The sequence below is a fragment of the Siphateles boraxobius genome, unplaced genomic scaffold (assembly GCF_051911475.1).
Source record: "Siphateles boraxobius isolate OS27281-9 unplaced genomic scaffold, OSU_SipBor_1 130, whole genome shotgun sequence".
NCBI classification, from domain to species: domain Eukaryota; kingdom Metazoa; phylum Chordata; class Actinopteri; order Cypriniformes; family Leuciscidae; genus Siphateles; species Siphateles boraxobius.
In genome coordinates, this window is record NW_027508734.1 from 7,443,088 (window position 1) to 7,468,863 (window position 25,776).

General features: G+C 43.1%; 1 protein-coding gene across 2 annotated transcripts in view; it reads right to left on the minus strand.

The window, feature by feature from the left end:
• dnah2 (dynein, axonemal, heavy chain 2) overlaps positions 1–25,776 on the minus strand; it is a 172,710-nt gene that overhangs the window by 93,384 nt on the left and 53,550 nt on the right. For both annotated transcript variants that reach the window (XM_077227513.1, XM_077227514.1), the window contains exons 21-28: positions 25,421–25,621; positions 23,849–24,005; positions 23,446–23,620; positions 21,223–21,386; positions 20,910–21,071; positions 19,393–19,496; positions 15,729–15,885; positions 5,897–5,979 (exon numbers count right to left, since the gene is read on the minus strand). In XM_077227513.1, the coding sequence (XP_077083628.1) occupies positions 5,897–5,979; positions 15,729–15,885; positions 19,393–19,496; positions 20,910–21,071; positions 21,223–21,386; positions 23,446–23,620; positions 23,849–24,005; positions 25,421–25,621 (1,203 nt within the window). The remainder of the gene's footprint in view (positions 1–5,896; positions 5,980–15,728; positions 15,886–19,392; positions 19,497–20,909; positions 21,072–21,222; positions 21,387–23,445; positions 23,621–23,848; positions 24,006–25,420; positions 25,622–25,776) is intronic.

Sequence of the window (25,776 nt, forward strand, 5' to 3'; positions counted from 1 at the left end):
TCTTTCTTTCTCTGACTCGGACTCACACACATGAACATTAGCAGTGGGAAAGGTGCAGTGATGACAGGATTCATTCTCTATGGTATCTCTCATACACACACACACACACACACACAGTGCATCTGACATATTTATCTCTCTCATCACACCATCTAACTGTGTGTCTTCCCTACAGGCTGTTCTCGGAGGAGCAGCAGGTGAGAGAGCGGACTGAAATCCCTGACTACATTACCACTGCCACAGAATTATCAGATAACTCTCTTATACACAAGCACATATAACTAGCTATCAAAATAAGGGTCAATGTCCTTAAAAAGACAGCAATATTTGTATTTCATGTATTTGCATTCAATATTTGCAATTTAGGCATTTTTTTAACCGTATAAAATAGGCATATTGCCCATTTATGACAATTACTTGTACTACATAAACTAAAGGAAATTCTACGCACAATTATGGCTGTTACCTCAAATCAACATCACCATAATGAGCAAGTAATCAATAGAATAAACACTGCTGGAATGCTTTGACATATGTCACAGTGGATCTGAATTTAGAGTGTTTGGGAGGGAATTCATTTCAGCTAATTTAATTATATGTTGATCAAAACCCACTTTTATTAGTTACACCTTCACCAGTAGTTGCCTCTGAGACACTTGACAGTCACCACAGTGTCTGACTGCAGTCACTAATACCATAGTTACCACAATGTCATATGAAAAATATCATGTTAGATTGCAGAAAAGAAAAGATTCATTTACTATGATATTCACATGAACATATCTAGGACTTTTTGTCATCTCAAGTGTCAATTTAATTTAGGACACAATCATTTTAAATTATAATTACTACAGAGTACACACTAATCCAATGATTCTAAAAAATAAAATAAATAAATAGATAAATAAAACAAAAGATCAGGCACTAAAATGCATGTTACAAATAAAATAGTAGGGGGGGGGGTGTGCGCGCGCGCGTGTGTGTGTGTGTGTGTGTGTGTGTGTGTGTGTGTGTGTGTGCGTGTGTGTGTGTGTGTGTGTGTGTGTGTGTGTGTGTGTGTGTGTGTGTGTGTGTGTGTGTGTGTGATCACTGCCATGTGACCTTCCATTCGTCCCGCTGTCAGGCAGGGAGTTCATCAGAGAAATGGTGAAACTCATATTTACTGCAGGGTAGCGAGTCCTGCAATGGCCTTTATCGCTCTCCCCATCTCTCTCTTTCTCCCTGAGCCCAATCAGGGGGCTTGTGGATGTTAATTGAATTGGGCTGGGGGTCTCTTTCTAATGTGCAGCAGATGGTCAGGACATTCCTTCTTCCTTTATCTCACACACACATACACGTGTATACGCATATGTAAACACATATATGCACACACACTAGGTGGCAGTGTTGTACTACCCTGACCCAATGAGTCACGCTTTAAACCCCTAAAGCCATTATGAAGCAATGAATTCTGGTCCTCTAGAGAAAGTGACCATGGGTGCGTCTCAATCAGCTCCCTAGTTCCTTATGTCCCATGACAACATACTTGTTGTACAACGTCACGACTGCTATTTATGAACAACAGCAGAACTGATTTTTTTCTTACATTTATTTTTCTAATGTTATTGAGATACTTTACATATTGTTACATATACCTGCAACTTTTCAGTCATAAATTAATTATAAATGTTAGTTAGATTATGTTCAGTACCTGTCAAGCAATGTATGTTTATGCTGCAATATAGTTTTTTCAAAACAGTGTCATGTGTGGTGAGTTGGCTCACGTGATTGTTTCGCACTTCAGAACTTCTGTTAAGGGAACACAGTGCATTGTGGGACTTTTTAGGGAGCAAATGTTTTAGTCCACAGGATTTTGCCTTTAAAACGACCGTCTCTATGATCCGAGTCATGATTACTGAACTAGAGAGCTGATTGAGACGCACCCCATGTGTGAGTTAGAATGTGTAGCTATGCTCTCTGCTTATAGAGATAAACTTAGTCAAAGTAAACAGCCTACCTAGATCGTGCACCGACGTTCAAATTGAAGCCAGTGATGTCTAAAAATGCTGTCTAGATAGGCATCTCACTTCATTTTGAACAGCTTATTGTTACTAGAAAATCACACAAACACAAACACAGACACACTTTTTTAGTAAACTAACAGAAAAGCGCATAGAAGAGGACGTGACCTCTCAAAATACAGTCATCAGCAAAGCAGGGCTGGGTCGTTCATCCGCAGCTGTGTGTGTGCGTCCAAACAGCAGTATATGTGAGTCAGGACAAAAATGTGCGCTGTAGCAAATTTAAAATAAAATACAGTGTTGGTAAGGGAAGCGTATGTGTCTTAATTTAATTACAAGAAGTAGCATATGCTAAAAGTGTTTGCATGCACGTTTTGTCCCGCGTCATTATAGACCGTTTCGCCCACTGGCTCCGCTCAATGTTACGTTATGACTGCCAGGAGAGTCTTTCGGTCAGTCGAACCTTCGGTGCAGGACGCTTTTAATCCATATTCAGCTGAATTGTCACCCTTGCAACTGAGATGTTTCTGTGCACCGTATTTATACAATGTGTGTGCGCGTGTGCGTGTGCGTGTGCGTGTGCGTGTGTCTGTGCTGTGCGTACAATGCAGGGCTGTAGGTGGTAATTACAGGTGATTTGCACTCCGTCCTGCTAAATGTGTGGAAACGCTCAATTATAAGTACACGGCAGCAAACAGAAAGCCTCTTCACTGCAGGACCATTAACGCACACACAGCTCCATCTGTGCGTGCGCACACTTCAGCTTCTATCATGAATACTATCATCATTAATCATCTTTTCTCCTTGCGGACAAGGCTGTCCGTTATTGAGAGCCTGAGTAATTTGGAATTGATTCTGTCCCCGGTATACAACCCCACCGCTGAATACTAAACACTGTATTTGTTGATATGGCATATACACCACTGACAAAAAAAGAGGAAGAAATAGAGTGATCAAAGAGGAGAGAGGGAGAGGGAGAACTAAAGATAAAGCATATGTCCACCTTTTGTTGCAGCACTGATGGGGACGAACAATACCAGCAGGTATGTGTGCTAAACAGAGAGAGACAGAGAGAGAGAGAGAGAAAGAGAGAGACCACCTCCTTTCTCTGTTCTGCAGGATCTAAGCTTCTAGAAATAAGCAGTAAAAATCTTCCCCTCTTCCTCTATATATCTCTGTTCGCTGGCTTTTTTTCTTCACATGCCTACCTGTCAGTGAGACACCACCCCCTGTGATTCTCTCTCTCTCACGGGTAGGTGTGAGACACTGACGCATATGACAGGTTATAGCACAGAGTGCTGCAGTCCTTATGACTGCGTATTAGTGCATTACGCAACCCTTAATATTCAGTAATATTACCGACTTGACGTCACTGACACCATTGAATAAGAACATAACTTGAGCTGGATGAACACACCACTGTTGTCTGCAGAGATGTTTACAGCTGATAGACTGCAACATCGACACTTATTGAACTGAACTGGCTCGAGCTGAATAGCGACACTAGCTGCTTATAGCTGAATTGAACTCATTCCATAATTGATCTACTACAGTTATTGCACTGAACTGAATCAACACTGAACTGACTCCAGCTGAGTAATGACACTATTGTCTTTTAAGAGCTGCTTTACTGCAGAATTGAAATCTGTTCGCATCTTATTTTCCTGTTTATCATTGTGAAGCTTGACTTCACTAAACATACACGCACAAACACAAGGATTATGGGAATATTTATTTGGATGCAAATTAAAATGTAGCTGTGAAGGACAGAAGGACAGAATTTTTTAACTTGTATATTTATTTTATAATATATATATACTTTCTTTTTTTACTTTTACATTTATTGTAGTATTTGATCTATTTATGCACGTCTTGCCAGTTTTGTCAGATTAAGCTCACTTCTAGAAATAATTTTGTTCCAAAACTATAGCTAAGTACAAACACCTTTAGTTATCTATCAAAATGGGGACATAGCACTTACTTATATGCAATATATTATATGTAAGTGCAATATCACATAAATATCATAATATCATAGACCAATTTGTCTCCAGAGGCAACTCTCACTTATAAAGAACAAAATAGACACAAATTAAATGGAAAATTCAGGAAGAATCTAAATAACAAGCCTCCATTAAGGTATAAAAATTACTGTTACATCAAAATGGAATAACAGGCAAAGACTGACCCGTGTCCGATTCATCCACGTAACTTGCACATAAACATTCTCATTTGCACACACACACACACACACACACACACACACACACACACACACACACACACACACACACACACACACACACACACACACACACACACACACACACACACACACACACACACACACACACACACACACACACACACACACACTGCTTCCAGCTAAATATGAAGAGGCCTAAAGGCATTTTCAGAAAACTTTCAGCCCTTGGGAAGGAGACTGCTTGTACAAATGATTCTGTTAGATTAGAGCTTTTGTGCGGCTGCCATATGCACAAAGCATCCTCTCCAGTTCTTATCTGCTCACAGCTCGTTTCTATAATTGTAAGCAATGAACACTTCGTGAAACTCCCGAATGGTCTCTCAATCAAACCAAAAAGAGCAACAGCATCATTTGAGCTCATCTAAATACAGAAATGTATTTTCCCGCTAGTGTTTATTCATTCACAGACAGTCAGTTTAAGTTCTTCATTGGACCCTTGACTTGTTTGCCCAGAAGGCTTAAAGCAGCCATTCTGAGTCCTGCTCTCTAGGGAGATTGATAGTAATTATGTTTGTGAGAGAGCTTAAGGTGCCCTGGCATTGATAAGCCATTTAATCTGTGTATGAAAACATGGCTTGCTGTCAAACACAGATTTGAACTGGACTCTGAGAGAGCAATGCTGTCCGGCCAGTGGCTGTTTTTCTCAAACCCATCAAGACAGCATTTTTGGGCATCAAAGGTGCATTTAAGCACTGGATGTGTTTCAAAGCCTACTGAGCTACACATCTAGAGAGCATTTCCAGGTATCAAAGGCCCATTCAAATACTGGCTGTGTTTTAAGACCTAGACAGCATTTTTGCACATCATAAGCGCATTCAATCCTGTAAGAACATTTGAATATGCCTATAATTCTGTCCAGTAGGCAGTAGGTGGCTCACTAGGTTTTAAAACACAGCCGGTGTTTTGTATCATTTGCTCACTCTTTCTCAGTGGTGCTTGTGTCACACAGAGTAATATGATAATGTGGAGTTACTGGCTCCTCACGCGTGGCGGTTCTTCCCTGCAGCAGGGAGCTCCATCATGTTGAGGAATGGTGTTTTTTAGGCTATGGCTTGTTTTTGGCACTAACATATTCACATTACGGTGCCTTAACAGCATGGATGAAGCCAGTACCAGTCCCTCAGTGGACAGTGAGTCTGCCACAAAAAACAATTACCTCTCGACTGGAAATGCATGAAAGTTATGGTACAATTACGTCTCAGGAAAAAATAATCCAATACATCAATTACGCAAAGTCAATTTGGACAACTCCCCAATTAAGATGGAAAATCTACTGGTGGAGGCTGAAGCAAGCTGCTAGGAAAAACACACATTTTATGTATGTGTGTGTGTGTGTGTGTGTGTGTGTGTGTGTGTGTGTGTGTGTGTGTGTGTGTGTGTGTGTGTGTGTGTGTGTGTGTGTGTGTGTGTGCGCGCATTCATTAATCTTGATAATCATGTTCTAGTGTTTTCTTTTTCTGAGGAGAATTACATGGCAAATTAAATATTTTTTAATAAAATAAAGTAAAATGCACTGCCACGTCAGGACGCTCTATCATCATTATCATCTTTTTAACATTCTGCTTATTGAGCACCTGCGAGTGTCAACGACCTCTTGACGTTTGACCCTTTGAAACCTCTGGCATCTCACCTCAGTCTGTGGTGACCTTTGTCTTTGTAGGGTGTGATGTCCAGGGACGTTTCCTCCCAAGTCTTCGTGATGCCTTCCAGTGTCTGTGAATGAGAGGTCAACATTAGGCTTTTTAATGTTAGCACTAATCTCTTCAGACACATTCGACCTCAGCTCAGAACGCCAGATTGTATTAGAGCTGGAAGGGCAGCCATCGGTCTCATGGGGACGTCAGGCGACTAGGAAAGTGAAAGAGCATTGATCGAGGCACCCGCAAAGTTTCCCCCACAAGAAACGTCATAGAAACACCAGACATGAATAGAAATCTGCCAGTGACACTTCTTATTTACGATATGTTTCAAAAACCTACCTGGTAGCAGTTTTGGGCATCTTTCAAACATTTGAACACTTGAAGTCTTTTAAATCCCAGTGAGCTGCTTGCATAGACAACATTTTAAGACATCATAGGCACGTCCGAACATTGGCTGTGTTTTGAATCTAGTGAGCTGCTTAACAAGACAGGATTTTTGGGCATCATAAGTGCATTTAGTGAGCTGCCTATCCAGGTGGCATTTTGTTGTATTAAGGTGGGTTCATATTTACTGTTGTCCAACGAATTTCAAGGAATCCATGCAATCATAACTTTCACTTGAGAGCGATTTTTCCACACAGATTTCGCAATGGGATCATCTTCAAATCCGTTTATATCAACAGAAAGCTGCTTGGTTTGAAACCGTGCGAGCTGTGTATCATACAATTGCTATACTATTGACAATCTTGCCAGCAAAATTTTGCTGAAATTTTGCACGTGACTGCACCTTTAGAGCTGAAAAGACAGCTATCTATTTAGTGAGGAGGTTAGGTGACTTATAGTCTCAGCCTCTGAACATCTGATGCATAAGGCACACAAAATAAGAAAAACTATGCAAACACAAATATGTCATCTGACTGATTGAATTCTACAGGATTTCCGGGAGACGTGTGTGTTGCGTCCAGTGTGAAGCCAAACCCCTTCATGGAAGAAGAAGAAGAAAGCTGTCGTATTTACAACTGTGACAATGAGCGCTTATCAGGATCAACTAAACGCTGGATTTTCAAAAGTTTGTGAAGTTCGCGGCGCCATTGTTGCAGTAAACTTGCACAATGTTCTTGAATGAATTATTTATTAGATGCACACCGGTCTGTTATCATAGGGACATCAACGTTACATTTTCACGCCTCTAAACATGACACAAAACAAAAATGAACTGTGATTGGTTGCTTTACATGTCGGTCAGACGTCCTCTTGTCCAATGAAAGCTGGGATGGAGTCCAGACCTTCCGACTTGTGACAAGGAAATATCATTAATCTGGGCCCCTGCAAAGTTCCCCCTCACAATAAACGTCAGAGACAGGGTCTTTCCAGAAACACCAGCCAATGCGGCATGCCAGTAAAGCTTCTCATTTACACTCTATCTGTCTTTCTACTTTTTTCTCTCTCTGCGGGTGACTTCTGGCTGAACCGCTCTGTGCTTTGAGGGTTATGAGGCTTTGCTCTCCCATTGCCACTCTCGAACCAAAGCTGTGTTGTTGTAACCTCTGTGAGCACAGAGCCGAACGTCTGGGAATCTCCTTGGGCCGAGAGTGAGAAGAAAGAGAGGAAGATGGAGAGAGGGGAGGAGTACAGCCTCCCACAGTCTGACAGCTGGACAGGGCAGATCTCCTCTGCAGGGGCAGTAAAGGCTGCTCTGAAGGAAATTAAGCGCAAGGCACATTTCCCCTGTGGCCGCCACACATAACCTGGGGACAGCAGCACTGCGCTCATACTGTACTGCACTATTACTGAATACAGTCCAGGAAATGTTCCCTTTCAAGTCTAAAATAGGACTATAAACCAGTCGACTTTTAGGCCTGTTTCACACATCCTGCGTCAGCGGCATATACTGTAATGGAGTTTGTGCTTCTACACTAAAGGCATTTCTGCTGCGTAACAGCTCTATGCAGAAAATAAAGTGACCTCTGGTTTACCACATTGCATATTTCTTCCAATAACAGCTATAAATTATAACACAAATTATATAATGGATATCGGAAGTGGGCCGTTGAGGATTATTACAAACTTGATCGCCATGAAATCTAATTTACATGAGGAGGTGGAATGACATTTACATCCAATTGGTAATTAATTTACACAGAACCCAAAACGTAGCTATAAACTGCTTAAATCAGTCAGTCTTATTGAATTAAAAAGTAATGTTTGTAAATTTGCATCAGGGCTGATGTTGAGGTCTTTTAGCGGGGGAGTAGGGGTTAATCGATCAAGTATTATGTTTCTTCAAAAAAACTAATATTGTGTTAATAAAAGGTTTTACAGTGCATTTCGACACGTTTTCTGATGAGATCTGTAAAAGCCAGTTTCAGCACCAAAGGAAAAACAAGCAATTAAAAAATGTGGCATGTTACGATTTTTAAAATGCCTTCGAAAGAAGTCTTTTATAAATAGGTTATTTGCTTCCCCCTTTTCTTAGTGTTTTGGTTCAGTCCTGTTTCTTAGTTTTCCCGCTCCTCGTTTGTCCTCAGTTCTAAAACCTGTTCTTCATCTTCGTCATCTGTGTCACCTGTGTCCCAATTATGTTCCTTTGTTTTCCTGTGTTATTTAAAGGAGAACTCCGGGCAATTTTTAAGTTGATCTTGATCGTTATACCTTTGTGAGTACTGTCTATAGAAAAAAAAACTAACCGGATTGGTGCTTGCATAACAGAGCTTTTCCCGCAAATGCCTAGAGCTCCCCCTCAGCTAAAACGGCAGTTATATATACATATACATAAAGAGTGTCTTTGTGCCTTTTAAACGACACAAAATGCAATGAAAATGTCTGTCCAACATGAACAGGGCCCTAACATGTGAACAAGATGCGTTTAGCAACTTAACCATTGTTTAAATTCACCTAAATAGTGTTTTATACGGCTAGCTGTAGTCTCGCGCTGAAGTCCCGTGGGAACTCGGTTGTAGCTAAAGGTAAATAGTAGTGATGGGAAGTCCGGTTCTTTTCCGCGAACCGGTTCTTTCGGACAGTTCGTTTCAATGAACCGGTTCAAGAAATGGTTCGCGTTTGTGCCGTTCCGAATTATGGCAACAGAAAGCGAAAATAAAATAACTTATTTTCATGTTCTTCCTTTCCATGACCTCGAGATTCTGCAGTTGTGGGTAGTTGTACTTCAACTTGATGTGCAAACTCCCATACAAATACTATGCGCTAAAGATTACCGCATTTGCAGCGAACACTTTGACAAGTGTTGTTCTTTTAGTTCCCTTTCAAGGGAACTTCGAGCTGCGTCAAACGCTGCGGGAACGCCCCTGCGTTGTGCGTCATGAAGCACGTATGGAATCAGCCCAATGGAGAGATGAAACGTCATAGGCGGGTGACGTCATCGACCAGGAAACTATAAAGCACCCCAAAAACACAAGCGCATTAGCTTCTGTGCTTTCAGTCGCGCTACATGTGAATCTGTCCCTGTGTGATATTGTCTGTCTTACATACCCTGCACCACACAAACAATTTATCCCTATATATATATATATTGAGAGATTATGGCGGACGAACAGCAGTTTAGAAAGTGTGTTCCTCCCTGCTCGCGTTATTTAACGAGCGGGGATACACATGATCTTTGTGTTGTTTGTTTGGGAGTTCAGCATGCCCAGTTTGCTCTCGAGGGAGCAGACTGTGAGCATTGCGAGCATTTGCCGTTAAGGACGCTCCGCTCCCGCCGATCGCTCTTTGAGGAGAGCGGTTCGGTGCGCGCTCCCCGCGGTTCGGGTCCCGCTTCTGCCGAGGCAGAGCGGCGGCGCTTATCGTGGGGATCGCAGATGGATCTCACAGCGGGGTTTGAGACGGGCTCTGCCTTATCTCTCCCTTCACCTGTGAGATCCAGTGCCTCAGTCCCGGGTTCGGAAGCACGCGCTGCGGTTTCTTCCGCTCGGGCTGAGGCACCAATGCTGCAGCTATCCAGTTCTGAGGAACTTGATGTTGTTAGTGTTGAGGGAGATGTGGAGGATTCGCCACCCCACACTCCTGAGAGTGATGAGCTTATGGAGGTTTTAACAAGAGCTGTTGAAAAACTTAATATTGAATGGCCAGTGACTAGACAGGAGTCTGTTTCTAAATCAAAGTTGGATGAGAGATTTTTGCCGTCACGTGTGCAGCCTCCACGCCGGTGCCTGCCGTTTTTCCATGATCTCCACACCGAGGTGTCGAAATCATGGAGAAAACCGGTGTCATATAGAGTGTTTAGTCCCCAGACTTCAACATACGCTAATATTATGGGAGCCAAGGCTCATGGTTATGGTGCTTTGCCTCGTGTGGAAGAGACGCTTGCGAGCCATCTCTCCCCCGAAGCAGCATCATCTTTTAAGGCACCGGCATTACCCACCAAGCCTTTAAGAAACACTTCGGCTTTGGTGGGTAAAGCATATTCGGCAGCAGGTCAGGCTGCGTCATGTCTGCATACTATGTCAATCTTGCAGGCATACCAGGCTGATCTGCTAAGGGACATGAGTGAGAGTGAGGAGGTCAGTACTGACGTAGTTCGCGAACTGCGTCAGGCTGCTGATTTATCCCTGCGTGCCACCAGAGAATCGGCCAAATTAATGGGTCGTTCTATGGCAGCTCTGGTGGCCGCAGAAAGACATTTGTGGTTAAATCAGACTAATATTAAAGAGAGAGAAAAAGCTTTTCTTTTAGATGCTCCTCTTTCTCCCATGGGGTTGTTTGGTGATGCTGTGAATTCAGTTATCGATAAATTCCAAGAAGAAAAGAAACAAACTGCAAAATAAAAAAAGAGCGCAGCAGAGGCAGAGTGTCGCGTCTCGTGCTCCCCCTGCTGGACAGTGGGCTCAGCCGCGACACTCTCAGCCGAAGCCTTCTCCCAGTAGAACTGATCTGAGGACAGTTATATTGGCTAAGAAGGCTTCGGCTAAGAAGAAGTCCTGACGCCAAGCCGTTCAGGATGCTGAGGGTGGTCCCCACCGAGGCGGAAAGGTGTTCACCTCTTTTTACGGTGCCCATTCCTCCTCGGTGCCCTCAGGGGCTCGTTCTGCCAACCCCGCCTTTATGCCGGGGCACAGACGATCCCAGCGAGCGCTTTCCCGAGGAACGCTCGCTCCCTCTGAGGAGGGTCTCAGAGCGGTCAGACCAGTTGTTCCCTGCCGGTGCGCCGTTACAGGGCGGTGCGTCTGCTGCTCAAGTTACACCAGAGGCCAGTCTCGAGAGGCTGGTACCCTTAGTAGAATTTCTGGCAGAGTGGAAAAGCCTTCCAAAAATATCTCATTGGGTCCTGCAGACAGTAGAAAAGGGTTATGCTATCCAGTTCAGGTGTCGTCCACCAAAATTCAGAGGGGTTCTGCACACAGTGGTGGGCCCCGAGCAGGCTCTGGTATTGGAACAAGAGGTGAAAACGCTCCTTCAAAAAGAGGCTATAGAACGGGTTCCTCCTCCCAGTTTGGAGTCAGGTTATTACAGCCGATATTTCATCGTTCCAAAGAAGGATGGGGGGTTGCGTCCAATTTTAGACCTGCGCATATTGAATCGCTCGGTAGGGAAGCTAAAATTCAAGATGCTCACTATCAAGCAGATCGTGTCTCAAATCAGGTCCGAGGACTGGTTTGTCACGATAGATCTGAAGGACGCATACTTCCATGTGTCCATCCTTCCACAACACAGGAAGTTCCTGAGGTTCGCCTTCGGGGGCGAGGCGTACCAGTACAGGGTTCTTCCGTTTGGCCTAGCTTTATCTCCCCGCACTTTCACGAAATGCATGGATGCAGCACTAGTGCCTCTGAGGCTTCAGGGCATTCGTATTCTCAATTACATCGACGATTGGTTGATTTTAGCTCAGACTGAGCAGATGGCGGTTCGGCATCGAGATGTCGTCCTCGCTCATATCAGAAAGTTGGGGTTGAGGCTGAACGCAAAGAAAAGTGTATTATCTCCTTCCCAGAAGACCACTTTTCTGGGTGTCGTTTGGGATTCGGTATCGATGCGGGCGCGACTCTCTCCGACCCGCATCGCTTCGATTCTCTCAGCTGTGAAACAAGTGAAGCTAGGCCAGCTACTCACTGTCAAGCAGTTTCAGAGACTGTTGGGTCTGATGGCAGCAGCGTCCAACGTTATACCTTGCGGCCTGTTGTACATGAGACCGCTACAGTGGTGGCTCAGGACCAAGGGATTCTCCCCGAGGGGAAATCCGCTCCGCACGTTCAAAGTCACGCGGCGCTGCCTTCGTGCTCTGGTCATGTGGAGAGAAACTTGGTTCCTATCCAAAGGTCCTGTGCTGGGGGCTCTTTGTCGTCGCATAACGCTAACGACGGATGCTTCCCTCACAGGGTGGGGGGCGGTCATGAGTGGTCGCCCAGCCCAAGGTCTGTGGCAGGATCATCATCTTTCGTGGCACATAAATTGTCTAGAGATGTTGGCTGTGTTTCAGGCTCTGAAACACTTCCTAACAGACCTGAGAGGCCATCATGTGTTAGTTCAATCAGACAACACGTCGGTGGTCTCTTATATAAATCATCAGGGGGGCCTGCGGTCTCGCCGGCTTTACAAGTTGGCCCGTCAGATCCTCCTGTGGTCCCAAGGGAAGCTACTATCTCTGAGAGCAATGTATCTCCCTGGGTATTTGAATGTGGTAGCAGACTCCCTGTCGAGGCAGGGGCCGAGGCCAGGGGAATGGAGACTCCACCCCGAGGTGGTGGAGCTCCTTTGGTTGAGTTTCGGTCGCGCCGAGGTGGACCTATTCGCTTCCAAGGAGACCACTCATTGTCATCGGTGGTTCTCCATCACTCTTCCAGCCCCCCTGGGGTTGGATGCTATGGTGCAGCCGTGGCCGAGGTCACGTCTGTACGCCTTTCCCCCGATTGCTCTGTTACCAGGAGTTCTGGAGAGGGTCCGCCGGGACGGGGTCAGTCTACTACTAGTAGCCCCGTTCTGGCCGGCCCGAGTATGGTTTGCGGACCTGATTTCTCTCCTGGACGGTTCTCCTTTGGAGCTCCCGGTCAGGAGGGATCTACTCTCCCAGGCGGGGGGCACGATACTTCACCCCCGCCCAGAATTGTGGAAACTGTGGGCTTGGCCTCTGAGGGGGCCCAGCTCATAGACTCCGGTCTCTCAACCGAGGTTGTTGAGACCATTCTTAACTCCAGAGCTCCATCCACGAGGAAGCTTTATGCCTTGAAGTGGAAACTTTTCACTTCTTGGTGTGGAGAACACCTGCAGGACCCAGTTAACTGCCCAGTGGGTGCAGTGCTGGAATTCCTGCAGGAGCGCTTCTCCACAGGGTTATCCCCTCCACACTAAAGGTGTATGTGGCGGCACTAGCTGCTTACCACGTCCCTTTCAGTGGAGTTTCTCTTGGGAGACACCCGCTTATAACTCGTTTCCTCCGTGGCACTTTGAGGCTGAGGCCAGCAGTTCGTACGAGGGTGCCGACTTGGGATCTGGCCATTGTATTAGAAGGTCTTTCCCTAGCTCCTTTTGAACCTATCGAAGAAGTTCCCGAGAAGTTTCTCACTTTTAAGACTATATTTTTGCTTGCTATCTCTTCACTAAAAAGAATCAGAGATTTGCAGGCTCTGTCGGTTTCACCCTCGTGCCTGGAATTTGCACCTGGCATGGTTAAAGCTTTTCTGCATCCTAGACCAGGTTACGTTCCTAAGGTTCCTACTAATATTGTTAGAGCTACGGTTCTGCAGGCTTTCTGTCCTCCTCCATTTATGTCATCGGACAAGGAGAAACTTAATTCACTCTGCCCTGTTAGGGCATTAGACGCTTATGTCCACAGAGCTGCCCTGTGGAGGAAATCAGAACAACTTTTTGTATGTTTCGGGCCACCCAGGAAAGGGTGTCCGGCGTCTAAACAGAGAATGAGCAAGTGGGTGGTTGAGGCTATCTCACTTGCTTATGAGTCGGCTGGCCAGCCTTCACCTTTGGTTGTCCGAGCTCACTCTACCAGGAGTATGGCTGCTTCTAAAGCTCTTTTGTCGGGGGTTTCCCTGAGTGATGTTTGTGATGCGGCTGGATGGTCTTCATCGCATACTTTTATTAAGTTCTATGACCTAGACTTAAGCTCTACCCCTGGGGCACAGGTGCTCTCGTCCTCTGTGCGCTAGTCTCACATGACGGTCATTTGGTCCTATGGCGACGTGGGTATTCGCGTTCCCGCAGCGTTTGACGCAGCTCGAAGTTCCCTTGAAAGGGAACGTCTCGGTTACGTATGTAACCCTAGTTCCCTGATAGGGAACGAGACGCTGCGTCGCTCCGCCATACTCCCGGCACTCCCGTTAGCGCTTCCTTCAAGCCTATCAGAAGCTAATGCGCTTGTGTTTTTGGGGTGCTTTATAGTTTCCTGGTCGATGACGTCACCCGCCTATGACGTTTCATCTCTCCATTGGGCTGATTCCATACGTGCTTCATGACGCACAACGCAGGGGCGTTCCCGCAGCGTTTGACGCAGCGTCTCGTTCCCTATCAGGGAACTAGGGTTACATACGTAACCGAGACGTTTTGTTTTAATAAACTAGATTTAGCTTGAATTAATTAATTTTGTTTTAATTAATTTTTAATTTTAAATACATTTTATGAAATCAACAGCTTGCAAACACTTCAGAAAAAAATAAAATAAAGAACCACTAAGCATGAAAGTATTATGCAATAATTTAAGAAATTTCTCCTTATACTGTATAGAACCTCTTTTTTATGAAGGGTTCTTTAAAATTGAGTCAAGAATACTGAACTATACTGAAATCAAATTTGTGTGCAACTTTATTTCTTGTGATTGTGACTTTAATTCATGCATTGTGACTTTATTAACTCACATTTACACATTTATTTTTCATAATTGTGACTCACATTGTAATTTTGACCTTATCTTTTACTCTGAGGCAGAATAATATGATACTTCTGCCACTTGCTGCAATGTGTGAATGCAGGCCTTAGGGTTCAAATAAATAAAAATCTGACTCTAAGTAACCCCACAACAGTCCGATAGCTTTGTACTCAAGACCACCATCTCCTTTCCACTCACACTGTTTGGCTAATGAAAACCACATCTGCACTGAGGCCAAATTCTCTACTGGCGCGGTCTGACTACAGGACCACCCTGAGGATATCATCTTTGACCCTCCAAACCCGACCTCTGACCATAATCCTCTTGACAGTGACTTTCCTTTTCTCTTTAACATACCGAACCTCTGAGGATGTTATGCACTGTGAGAGGAGCAGAGAGAATTGAACCTTGATGAACCCACAGTCCATCACAGCGACAAAAGAAATAAGGAAGAAATGAAGTTTCCAGTTACAACTGAAAATAGTTTTATAGCCTCATACTATTTGAATCATAGCATATGCTTTGCAACCATTTTATTTTTTCATATGAGGTAATCAGTGTTACTCATGAGTGATGCAGTAAATTGGTTTTCAGGTAGTTTTGAGTGAAAGTTTCAGTGTGTTTTTAAATACTCTCTCAAAGGATCAAGGACAATTTAATTTATCTTTCTTTAAAACTTCTAGTGCAAGTGCTTTAAAAATGCAGAATCCAATACACTGATCGGTAGAAGCTACCAAGTTGAAGGACGCTGTTAATTTGCAATTAACCATATACATTAGCAAACTCCAAAACAGAGGAAAGCTGAAAAGAAAAGGGTTATTTGTTGCACTTTAGTTGCACTTTACTCTTTTTTTTATATATATAAATTGTTCTCTGTAGGATCTTTAACTGAAGAATCAATATTTGAGTGAAATTATACTCAAAATGAAATAAATGAAGCCAAATAAGAAAGAGAGAGTCCTGAAGAGGGATTGAGAGAGAGGGGAAGATCATACCTGTTCTATTGAGAGCTCTTTGCTGGCCGCTCCTGATATTTCACTGATACGCTCGGCATGTTGGTCCAGACCCAAAGCCACAATCTTCTCCAGAGTGAAGTCTTCACTGGTCGGGTCAAACGTCTGCTGCACCTCTTGCCTTATTTGATCCCAGTGTCTAAATGAACAGATCCACACCATCTTTTGATGATCAAATATGATTAGCCAAAACCTCTTGACACTGACATATGAATCTGAGTTCAAATAGGGTGAAAAAAACTTTTATCAAAGCCATTTGATCTATTCCAAAACCAAAACCTTTGGGCCGGCATTTTAAGCCATCATAGACACAGTTTCCAACTCAAAGACATTTCCAAAAGATAAGCAACTTAATTATGCTGCCTGTTAAAGGACAAGTTCGGTATTTTACACTTAAAGCCCTGTGTTAAGATCGTTTCATATGAAATAGAACGGTTCAAATTGAAATTTGGACACATGCTTCTGTCCCGAGAATTTTTCTGTGGTAGCACCCCCCCACCTACACAATGATTTCATAGGGGCACTGGAACAATCATTCATAAAAAGCATTAAACTTTAGTTTACAAAGACGTGAAACTCACCGAGTGGTCTGGGGTGTTCACTGATATGCTCACACAAAAATCGCTGCAATAGGCCTGTGTGTGTTTTTAGAAATATCTTTATACTCCAAGGCTATATTTATTTTATTTTATTTTTATTTGCTATTTATATATTATTTTATTGTCATTACCTGTTTTCATACAGAAGTTTAGTTTCCTAAATCAGTAAATATATCACATTTTTTTTAGTTGAATACAGGAATTGAAAATGGTTCTTCCATACCATAATACTGCACTTATATGTGTGAATTTCCCACACCAGGAGTGTAATACTTTATATAGTTCTATTTTATTTAATTTGTTCAAAAAATGTTCTATGTTCTATGTATAATGTTCTATTAAAGAAAAAATAGAAAATAAATATTTGTGTTTGCTGTAAAGTGGTAAGAAAAATTGAAACCGGAATCGGCTAAAATGGGTATCGGCAGGCCAAACTCATGAAAACTCGGAAATCGGAATCGGCCTAGAAAATTGTAATCGGTGCATCCCTAATATATATATATATATATATATATATGTGTGTGTGTGTGTGTGTGTGTATGTGTGTGTGAACTATACAAACGTAGTTCAGTGTAACTAAAAATAAAGCATCTTATCCAATGTTTGTGTGCTTATTAGGGTATCACCGTGTTATCTTAGCAACATTAATGCCAAACCCTATAGGAAAAAACTCAATTGGGCATTGAGTAAGATGTGAGTTGCCATCTATGTAGTGTGGTTAGGATGATGCCTTAGAAGACAGCTGTCTATGTAGGCAGCAGGCTGCAAGGCATCTAAAGAGGTTTTGGATCAGAGCTATTATGTAGGCCTTTAGGAGAGATGAGGTTGGTGATTGATTAATAAAAATATCTAATGGAATTCTTAAGCTAAAATTACAGAGAATGTGTGCTATTCAGATTATTTTGAGAGCTGAAGAAAGACTGCACTGGTTAGTCACAAAAGACTGGTCACTAGTCATGTTGACGGTCAGATTTTGTCATAATAAACAGGTGTGATGGCCGATGACAGCGCAAGGATTGAATTCTCCTGTGAGAGATCCTGTAGTCATGACGCACAGCTTGTTGTCTTCTCTCAAAGAAATCCACAGAGACCGACAGTACATCTGATCCACAACAAAACACAACACCGCTATTTCAAAAAACCCATCCTGCCAATAACTAGCCCCTCTGAGACCGGGCCCAGGCATTCTGGGACGCGATCTCTCCTACGAGTGCCTGTTTTTCTTTCGTTCTTCTCGTTTCCCGTTCTGTCGGTCATGGACTTCTGAGGCTGGAGCTCTGTTTATTTTCATCTGCTTCCCTGATGTGCTGTGCTGGCCAGCGCGAGACGCTAACAGGGATCTTTCAGAGGGTTACATCAGTGTGATTAGCCGGCTGTCATCAGGGGAACGTGAGGCCTGTCTCTGGCGTCTCCACCAGGCCTGTTGTAGCACGCCTGATTGGGGCCGATGGGCTGTTGTTTTGGGAATGCCAGATCCAATCAAATGGCTTAGGAAGCGAATGACAGGGCAGAAGAAAAACGAAGAGCGGAAAATGTTGCGTTCTCTCGGCAGGGAGTGCACAAATGCTCTGCGTGATAGAATACAGAGAGGTGACGAGCTGTAACTGAGGGCTGGCTGTCAAGGTGTGGGATTACAGCTGATCCTAGAACAGTAATCGGCACCAAACCTCTGCAGCTGATGATCAGAGCTGTCAACCCTCCCGTTTTTTCCGGGTTTCTCACGTATTTTAGCTCTTTTCCCGCTGTCTTCCCGTTTTAGTATTTTCCCGTGAAATATCCCGTATTTTTACGCTCTGATTGTGTGAGACGTACAAGCTCGGGCAGATTCGGCATGAAGTTGTTCATCCTCGGATGCGGCGCCGCAATCGCTGTTACAAAAAAAGCCGTGCACACAGCAAAGCGAAATGTGGTCTTGCGCACCCAACTGGTCATTTTTGCCGCGCGCACCTTCGCGCTCATGCGGACGCGTCGAGTATAAACCATGGTATAAACAAAGCTTAACCCTAACTCCGTGTCAGCGTGCGCTCTGATCTGTAAAGGGGCACAGACATCTACCAAATCATCTCCTGCAGCAGCCTCCGAACTTCCGAAGCACCACTAACTCCGCCTCCGTTTCCCTCGTAAGCTGATATTAGTAGGCCTATTTAAACATTCTCTATGATAAAAAATGTAACAAATATTTTAATAACACGATTTTGGCGGTTATAGAGTTCTAATGACGGTGTTCAACTATAACCGTCGGTCTCACGGTTACGGTCACACCCCTAACACACACACACACACACACACACACACACACACACACTGTCTCTCTCTACCTCTCTCTCTCTCTCTCTCTCTCTCTCTCTCTCTCTCACACACACCCACTGTCTCTTTCTCTCTCTCTCATACACACACACACACACACACACTGTCTCTTTCTCTCTCTCACATATGTAGGCCTATATGTAGTTATAAACTCTTTAGATTGTTAATGATTAGTGCTTTTTTTTTTAAAGTTTGTGGGTAAGAATCGTGTAAAAAAATCCCTTATTTTGGGGATGGATTCCGGGAAATCTCCCTTATTTTCAATGTTCAATGTTGACAGCTATGCTGATGATTATCAGCTGGACTTCACAACAGAACTCAGGTCACAAGCTAAAGAAGGCAATCTCTCCAACAGAGAGAAGTTATAAAGAGCGATTGTCCAGAGAAGAGGCAACATAAAAGACGATAGTGTAATTTTTGTCAGGAACCACTCTTGATAAGGAGGATTAGTGCGAGAATGACACTTCATTATGCTGAGGACATGATTTGTGTGTGTGTGTGTGTGTGTGTGTGTGTGTGTGTGTGTGTGTGTGTAGGGTTGCCAGGTCTGTGCAACAAAAGTAGCCCAATGGCCAGTCAAAAGTAGCCCAAAATTGGATGGAAATCAACCCAAGGAAAAAAAATTACCCACGGACTTGGCAACACTGTGTGTGTGTGTGTGTGTGTGTGTGTGTGTGTGTGTGTGTGTGTGTGTGTGTGTGTGTGTGTGTGTGTGTGTGTGTGTGTGTGTGCGCCCCCACCTCTCTCTCATAGCTGGATTCCTGAAGTCTGTGATCAGTGGGATGATTTTCTTAAACTGTTCAATCCTGCTCTTAGTGAAGTCCACAACCTCCCAGTGCTTGTCCTGAAAGAACACACACATACACACTTCACCACCATTACTTTATAATAGTCAGGATCCCACTGCAGGCTGAAGTGTAAAATGCTGAGTGCTGTGTTGTGATGGGCTGATCCCCTGTCAGTGGAAGAGCACCCAAAGGGTCTGAAGCAAGCAGGTGTTTCTAATCTGCTTAAAGCTAAATGTCAGGATAATGAGAAGCTGGTGAGAAGAGAAGCTAAATTAGCTTTAAAGGGTAATTAGCTACACAAAAGAGCTTTTATCACAGTTACAAAGGGAAAGGAAGGAATGAGAGTCTCTGCTGGACCCTAATGAAGTAGCATCAGTATGTTTGTGAGAACAGCAGAAGATGAGTGAGAGACACACACATCACTGACGCTGTGATAGCTGTTAAGTGTCGGCCCGATGGCTGCTAGTTTTTTATGTGAAGGGTCTATACAAGACCTTAGTACTCAATCCACTAATTGTGACACTAATCATTTAAAAAACATAAATATTATTTATGTTATTGACATATATTGTGTTCCTGGTATTACCACACCTGGACAGAAGCAACAGGAATCTGCGGCTATGCTGAAAGGATATGAAAATGAAGCCTGAGCATCACTTAGCAAATCAAAAAGTGTGAAAATTTATTTTATATATAATTTACATTACAATACACACTACGATTTAAATGTTTGAGGTTGGTAACATTTTTGAAAGAAGTCTTAGAACAGTAATATTGTGAAATATTATTACAATTTAAACAACTGTTTTCTATTTTCATCCCTGTGTTTGCAAAGCTGAATTTCTCCAGTCTTCAGTGTGACATTATCCTTCATAAATCATTCAACTATGAATGATTTATCCCCCCCCCCCCCCCCAGGATTATTTCATGAATAGACAGTTCAAAATAACAGCATTTATATATTTAGAATATTTTACAACACTAATACAAGTCTTCATCACTTTTGATTTGATTTTGAAATTTAATGCATCCTCGCTGAATAAAGGTATTCATTTCTTTCAGAAAAAAAATCGTACTGATCCCAATGTTTTGAACGGTAGTGTGCCTGCTTATGACGACCTTGTTGATCACTTTCCCACAAAGAAAATCAGATTTTGAATGAATGTTTCGTTAAAACAGCAAAATACATCCACCTATGCTTATTTTTTAATAATTTTTTTAATAATGCTAATATTGTACATAAATATATTAATATAAAAATAAAATATGTATAATTTTAGTTTTTTATATATTTTTTTAATTACATTTTTATATAGTTTAACACTACATTATAGCTGAAACAACAAAGTCTGTGCTGTTCTATTCTGAGAACTAACATTGTTTATTTGAAACTGTCATAAATGTAAGCTTGGTCCCTGAACTGCCTAAGGTTGAGTACCAGCAGTACAGAGTAAGTTGCGTTGGCTTGCCTTGAACTCTCGGCTGAGTTTGTGGAGTCTCTTGAACATGGTCTGGCCGGTGTTGTCCATGAGCTCGGTCTGTAGAGAGGCCAACTGACCTCCCTTCCACTCGTCCCACAGAGCCTCCCACTGCTGGGCGATCTCCCATACCTGCTGCAGGTAATCCATGCCCTACAAACACACACACATAAACACCATCTAAACATCACCATACACTGAACCAGAAATGATCTTCACCAACAGTATCAATAGTGTTCAATTCGCTGTTACACAGGACCAGTGAATTTTCCTGTATTTTACTGTAACAGAAGTGAATAGGTACCTTCTCTAGATTGAGGATGTTTTTAGAGGCTGGTTCTTCAATATCAAAGATGTTGAGACCGTAACGTATGCTCTGCTCCTCTTCTTTGAGAGCCTGCAACTGGGCACGCAGTTCTGACACCAGCTCTAGTGCAGAATCTGGGGCTACACTACTGCCAAATGGACCTGCATATAGATACATGCACAAATAAGATAGTATACGTAAAGGAAAAGATGTACAAAAACCACACACAAATGCCCATACATATGGTTAATGATTAAAAAGATGCACATTCAGCTGTCATTTCCCCAGGGAGCAGCTTGTCGCTCTAAAAAAAAAAAAGCTCAATGGATTCCTACTGGCAAGAAAGTTAGCAAAGTGAGCATGTTTCTATTAATGTGGTTTCACAGTTGGGAGCTCGGCAGGTCAGTAGGTGTCTTTCCTGAGCAGCATGCAAGCTCTGGCTCGGACCCAGCTCCGCAAACAGGCCCGGACTCCCACAATCCACACGCACTTGCGACAGCTTTGATTTACGAGATATTTGATATTTCAAAAAGCACCTCATTCATCTCAGGATGGCAATACACAACACGTACACTAACACACACGAACGCGCTCGCACAGACACCAGTATAGAGGCCATTATCTGCCCTAAAGGCCTCTGTGATATGTTTACAGGCGGGAGTGTTAACGTCGGTCAGCATTTATAATGCATTCCATCAAACAAACTGGCTAAATCACACACCTACTGCACATCTCTGGCAATTGCAAAAAAACACACGTTTACACAATTCTGCATGAAGGCGAGCCATTAAGCATTGTGTGAAGATCCATCAGGGATCTCCCGTTAATATTTGTGCAAAGTCTGATTTACTGAAGCATTTAGCACATGCTGAAGTGTGTCGCTGGAGCAGAACGATTTCAGGAGCACGGGTGTTGAGAGGTTTGATGACGCCCATCCTCTCTCTCTGTTGTGCCTGACTAAAACGTAAAGAAAATCTAATTAGCAAATGTTAAAATGGGATACATATTTGATAAATCTGCCTTGGAGATTTCAACCAATCATGTTTAATTGGGCCTGTGTTTTCCCTCAGCACCGGTTCTGAGAGGGAAAGTCACTCTGGGTCCGTGGAGAGCAGGAGATGAGATTTTGAAGGGGCACCTTGGCAGGGGCAAGCTGTATGTGTTTGGACTGAATGAGTGTGATATTATTGAAACCATCTCTCTCTCTTGAATACAAATTTCTCTCCGCACAAAGCTGCTTCCTGGCCTCATTAACCTGAAGGAGCCCGCCATTGTTTGCTGGAACAATCCAAACAATCCAGTCGTTCTCAACAAGTTGCAGCTGCCGCCCACGTTCGGTAATTCTGGAATTGTGGGAAATAATGACGGTGAGCGACAAGCGTGTTTGCCACATGTTGACTAAGCGCAAAAGCTAAGACTGTGCCAAAACTCCAACTTTGTCTGAATCAAGACAGAAAGGCTTTTGGATTCATAGTGGGAGGAGAAGAACATAGGAGAAAAGACGCGGGGAAGGAATGGCAGGAGATCAAACTGAAAAACAACAGACTTCACAGAGCTATCAACGATCACAAGGAAACGCAAACACAATGGAAACGAGATCGGGAACGAGTGAGCAAAGAAGTGCAAGAAAAAAGCAAGGAATGAAAGAAGAGGGAAGGAAAAGTAGGACGAAAACTCTGTCCTCTTTGATACAGTTCGGCACAACGTGACTGTTCGTGAAGAGAGGTGGCAGTGCGAGATAGAAAAAAGAACTTTTCAATCACGTTTTTAATAGAGCAGAGAATAAACAGCGCAGAGACACAAGCAGGAGGTGGAGCAGCAGTACGGGACAGAGAGCGCGAGAGAGCGAGAGAGAGAGGGATAGAGAGAGAGAGAGAGAGAGAGATAGAGTGCAGTCAAGGGCACGATGTCAGTGTGACGGTCACTTCTGCTGTAGGTGAGGCTCCATGGTGTTCTGAAACATTATCTCAAGGCTAATTGGTTGTGATGTGCCATGGGGCATGTGGGAGGTTGATGGCTCTACCCAGCACTCCCCACCATGCAGAACACCCACGGTCCCCGAAAGCAAAGGCCTGCGGTGCTGCCCATGTAGCGAACTGACCTACAGAATAAGAGGCATGCTGGGATGTGAAGCTCACAGTAGGCTCTGAGACTGTACTGACCGTGTGTGTGTGTTTTCCCATTCAATAACAGTCGAAGATGTGTGTGTGTGTAGTTCACCATTGCTATTGAAGCTCTGTAGGACCGACTGTGTCTTCTTCTTAAACTCCTCAGAGGAGAGGATCAGCCCACTCTTCATCATGTCTTTGTGTTTCTTCAACATGATGTCACTGTCAATCACAACCTGCTGGAACCACACCCACTCTGCATTCAGAGCCTCCAGCAACTCCAACACCTACAGAGAGAGAGAGAGAGAGAGAGAGAGAGAGAGAGAGAGAGAGAGAATATAAGAGCGCTGACTCAAATAAAAGCATAGTCAAATATGGAATAGAGGCGGGAGATGAAAGTGTATTTAGGAGACAATTTGACTGGAACACCTGAGGGAGTGTGTGTGCGTGTGTGTGTGTGTGTGTGTTTGTGCGTGCATGCGTGCACGCACGCGTGTGTGATGTGCAACACTCACAGCGGGGTCGACGGGAACCTCGTATTTCTCAAGGATGGCAAACTGATCATGGATGGGTGGAATCTGACTTTCGATTTTACTCAGATCTGCCTGCAGAGTTTCCAGAAGTTTTAGACTCTCTTCCAACTCTGCCAGAGTCTGTGGAGGCTGAGACAGCCTGAAAACACACACAGTCAATGACTATACCTGTATGCGGATGCTAAATATTTAATGCCTATTCTAAGTCAATTAAGCACAATAACAGAACTAGCCACATACAGTATAGATGCCCTGTTTCTTATTGAGCTGTCTACTAAGATAACATTTCTGTATATGTTTTTGAGTTGCTAAGGTATTCGGAGTGGTTTTAGCACAATGCTGTGCTGTGGCAAGGGTGCTGCAAAATGGGTGGAATAAAATTGAAATTGAAATAAAAATGTATTAAAACTATATAGACATACTAAAAAAATCAAGTAAAAATGACAAGAACACAACAAAATTACTAAAACTTGAACTAAATTAAATTTAAAAACTAGCAGTTATTCAAAATATTAATAAAAACTATAAAAGTATCTCAATTATCCTAAATTAACACTGGCTCCAGTCTAAAAAGTAGGGTTGTAACGATACCCTCATGTCACGATTCGATAAATATCACGATACTGAACTCACGATACGGTATTATTGCGATACTCCAAGACGTGATAAAAGGTTAACAAAAAAATATACTGTTGATTAAAATGCTAAATTTGGTGTTACATTTTGAGTGTAAATGAATGGTATGCTTGGACTTGGTCCTGGAAACCCAATGCACAGGACAATAGAGACACCAGAATAAAAATATTCATGATTCTGAAGCTGAAATTATTTTAGACGAATATGCTTACACTGTCACTGACTAGATATATTTAAAATAATGTAGTCCACTTATTACTGGTAACATAAAACATTTGGCATTATCAGGACCCACAAATATTCCCCCATTGCATTATTATACATTATATTCAACATTATATATTGTAGTTTAATGTAGTACTGACACAAAAAATCTGTAAACTTAAAAAATTTTCTCACATGGTAATTCTTATTTTGGGTGAACTATACACAATACATATTGTCACTATCCACGGTACATATTGTTGCATTTTTGTATTACGATATGTTGTGACACGATATCTTGTTACACCCCTACAAAAGAGCCCGCCTCCAAATCTCCATATTCTCTTTAGAGTCGACAGAAGTATTTATTAGCGTCAGGCTTAGAAACATGCTAACGCCAGACTCTATTGGAATCAACAGAGAGGTTTGTCGAGTCTCTTATGCTCTTCACGTGAGGGGTGTTAATTGGCGTGGCATGCATGAGTGACCATTAACACAGTCTCTGTCCATGAAGAGCGTTTCAAATCGGTCACTTATGAGGTTTCATTTCAGTTAGGATCCCAGCTGCTTATACAGACAGCGAGGCAGGGTTTTGGAACAGAGCTTTGAGGGGGTCTCTCACTCACACTCACACTCACACTCACACACACACACACACACACACACACACACACACACACACACACACACGCTCGCACACACACACACACACACCTGAGAGCGTTTTCCTGCAGGAAGCTGTGCAGTTCTTTAAGTTTGCCACTGGCCATAAGGCTGAGCAGCTGCGTGAACTTGCTCTGCCACTCGTTACAATGTTGCAACAGAGAGAATTTGAGTGGAGAACAATCCAGCAACACGAACTGCAAACTTAACACTGTCTCCTCCTTCTGGACGTTGTTCGCCACCTCTGTGTATCTGTACAAAGAGAAAGAGAAAGAGAGAGAGAGAGAGAGAGAGAGAGAGAGAGAGGGAGAGAGTGTGTAAATGAAGAGGATAATTCTCTTGAAACTAATCTTGAATTATATATTAAAAAATTATGTATTTAAAAAAATCCTATTATGCAAATTCAA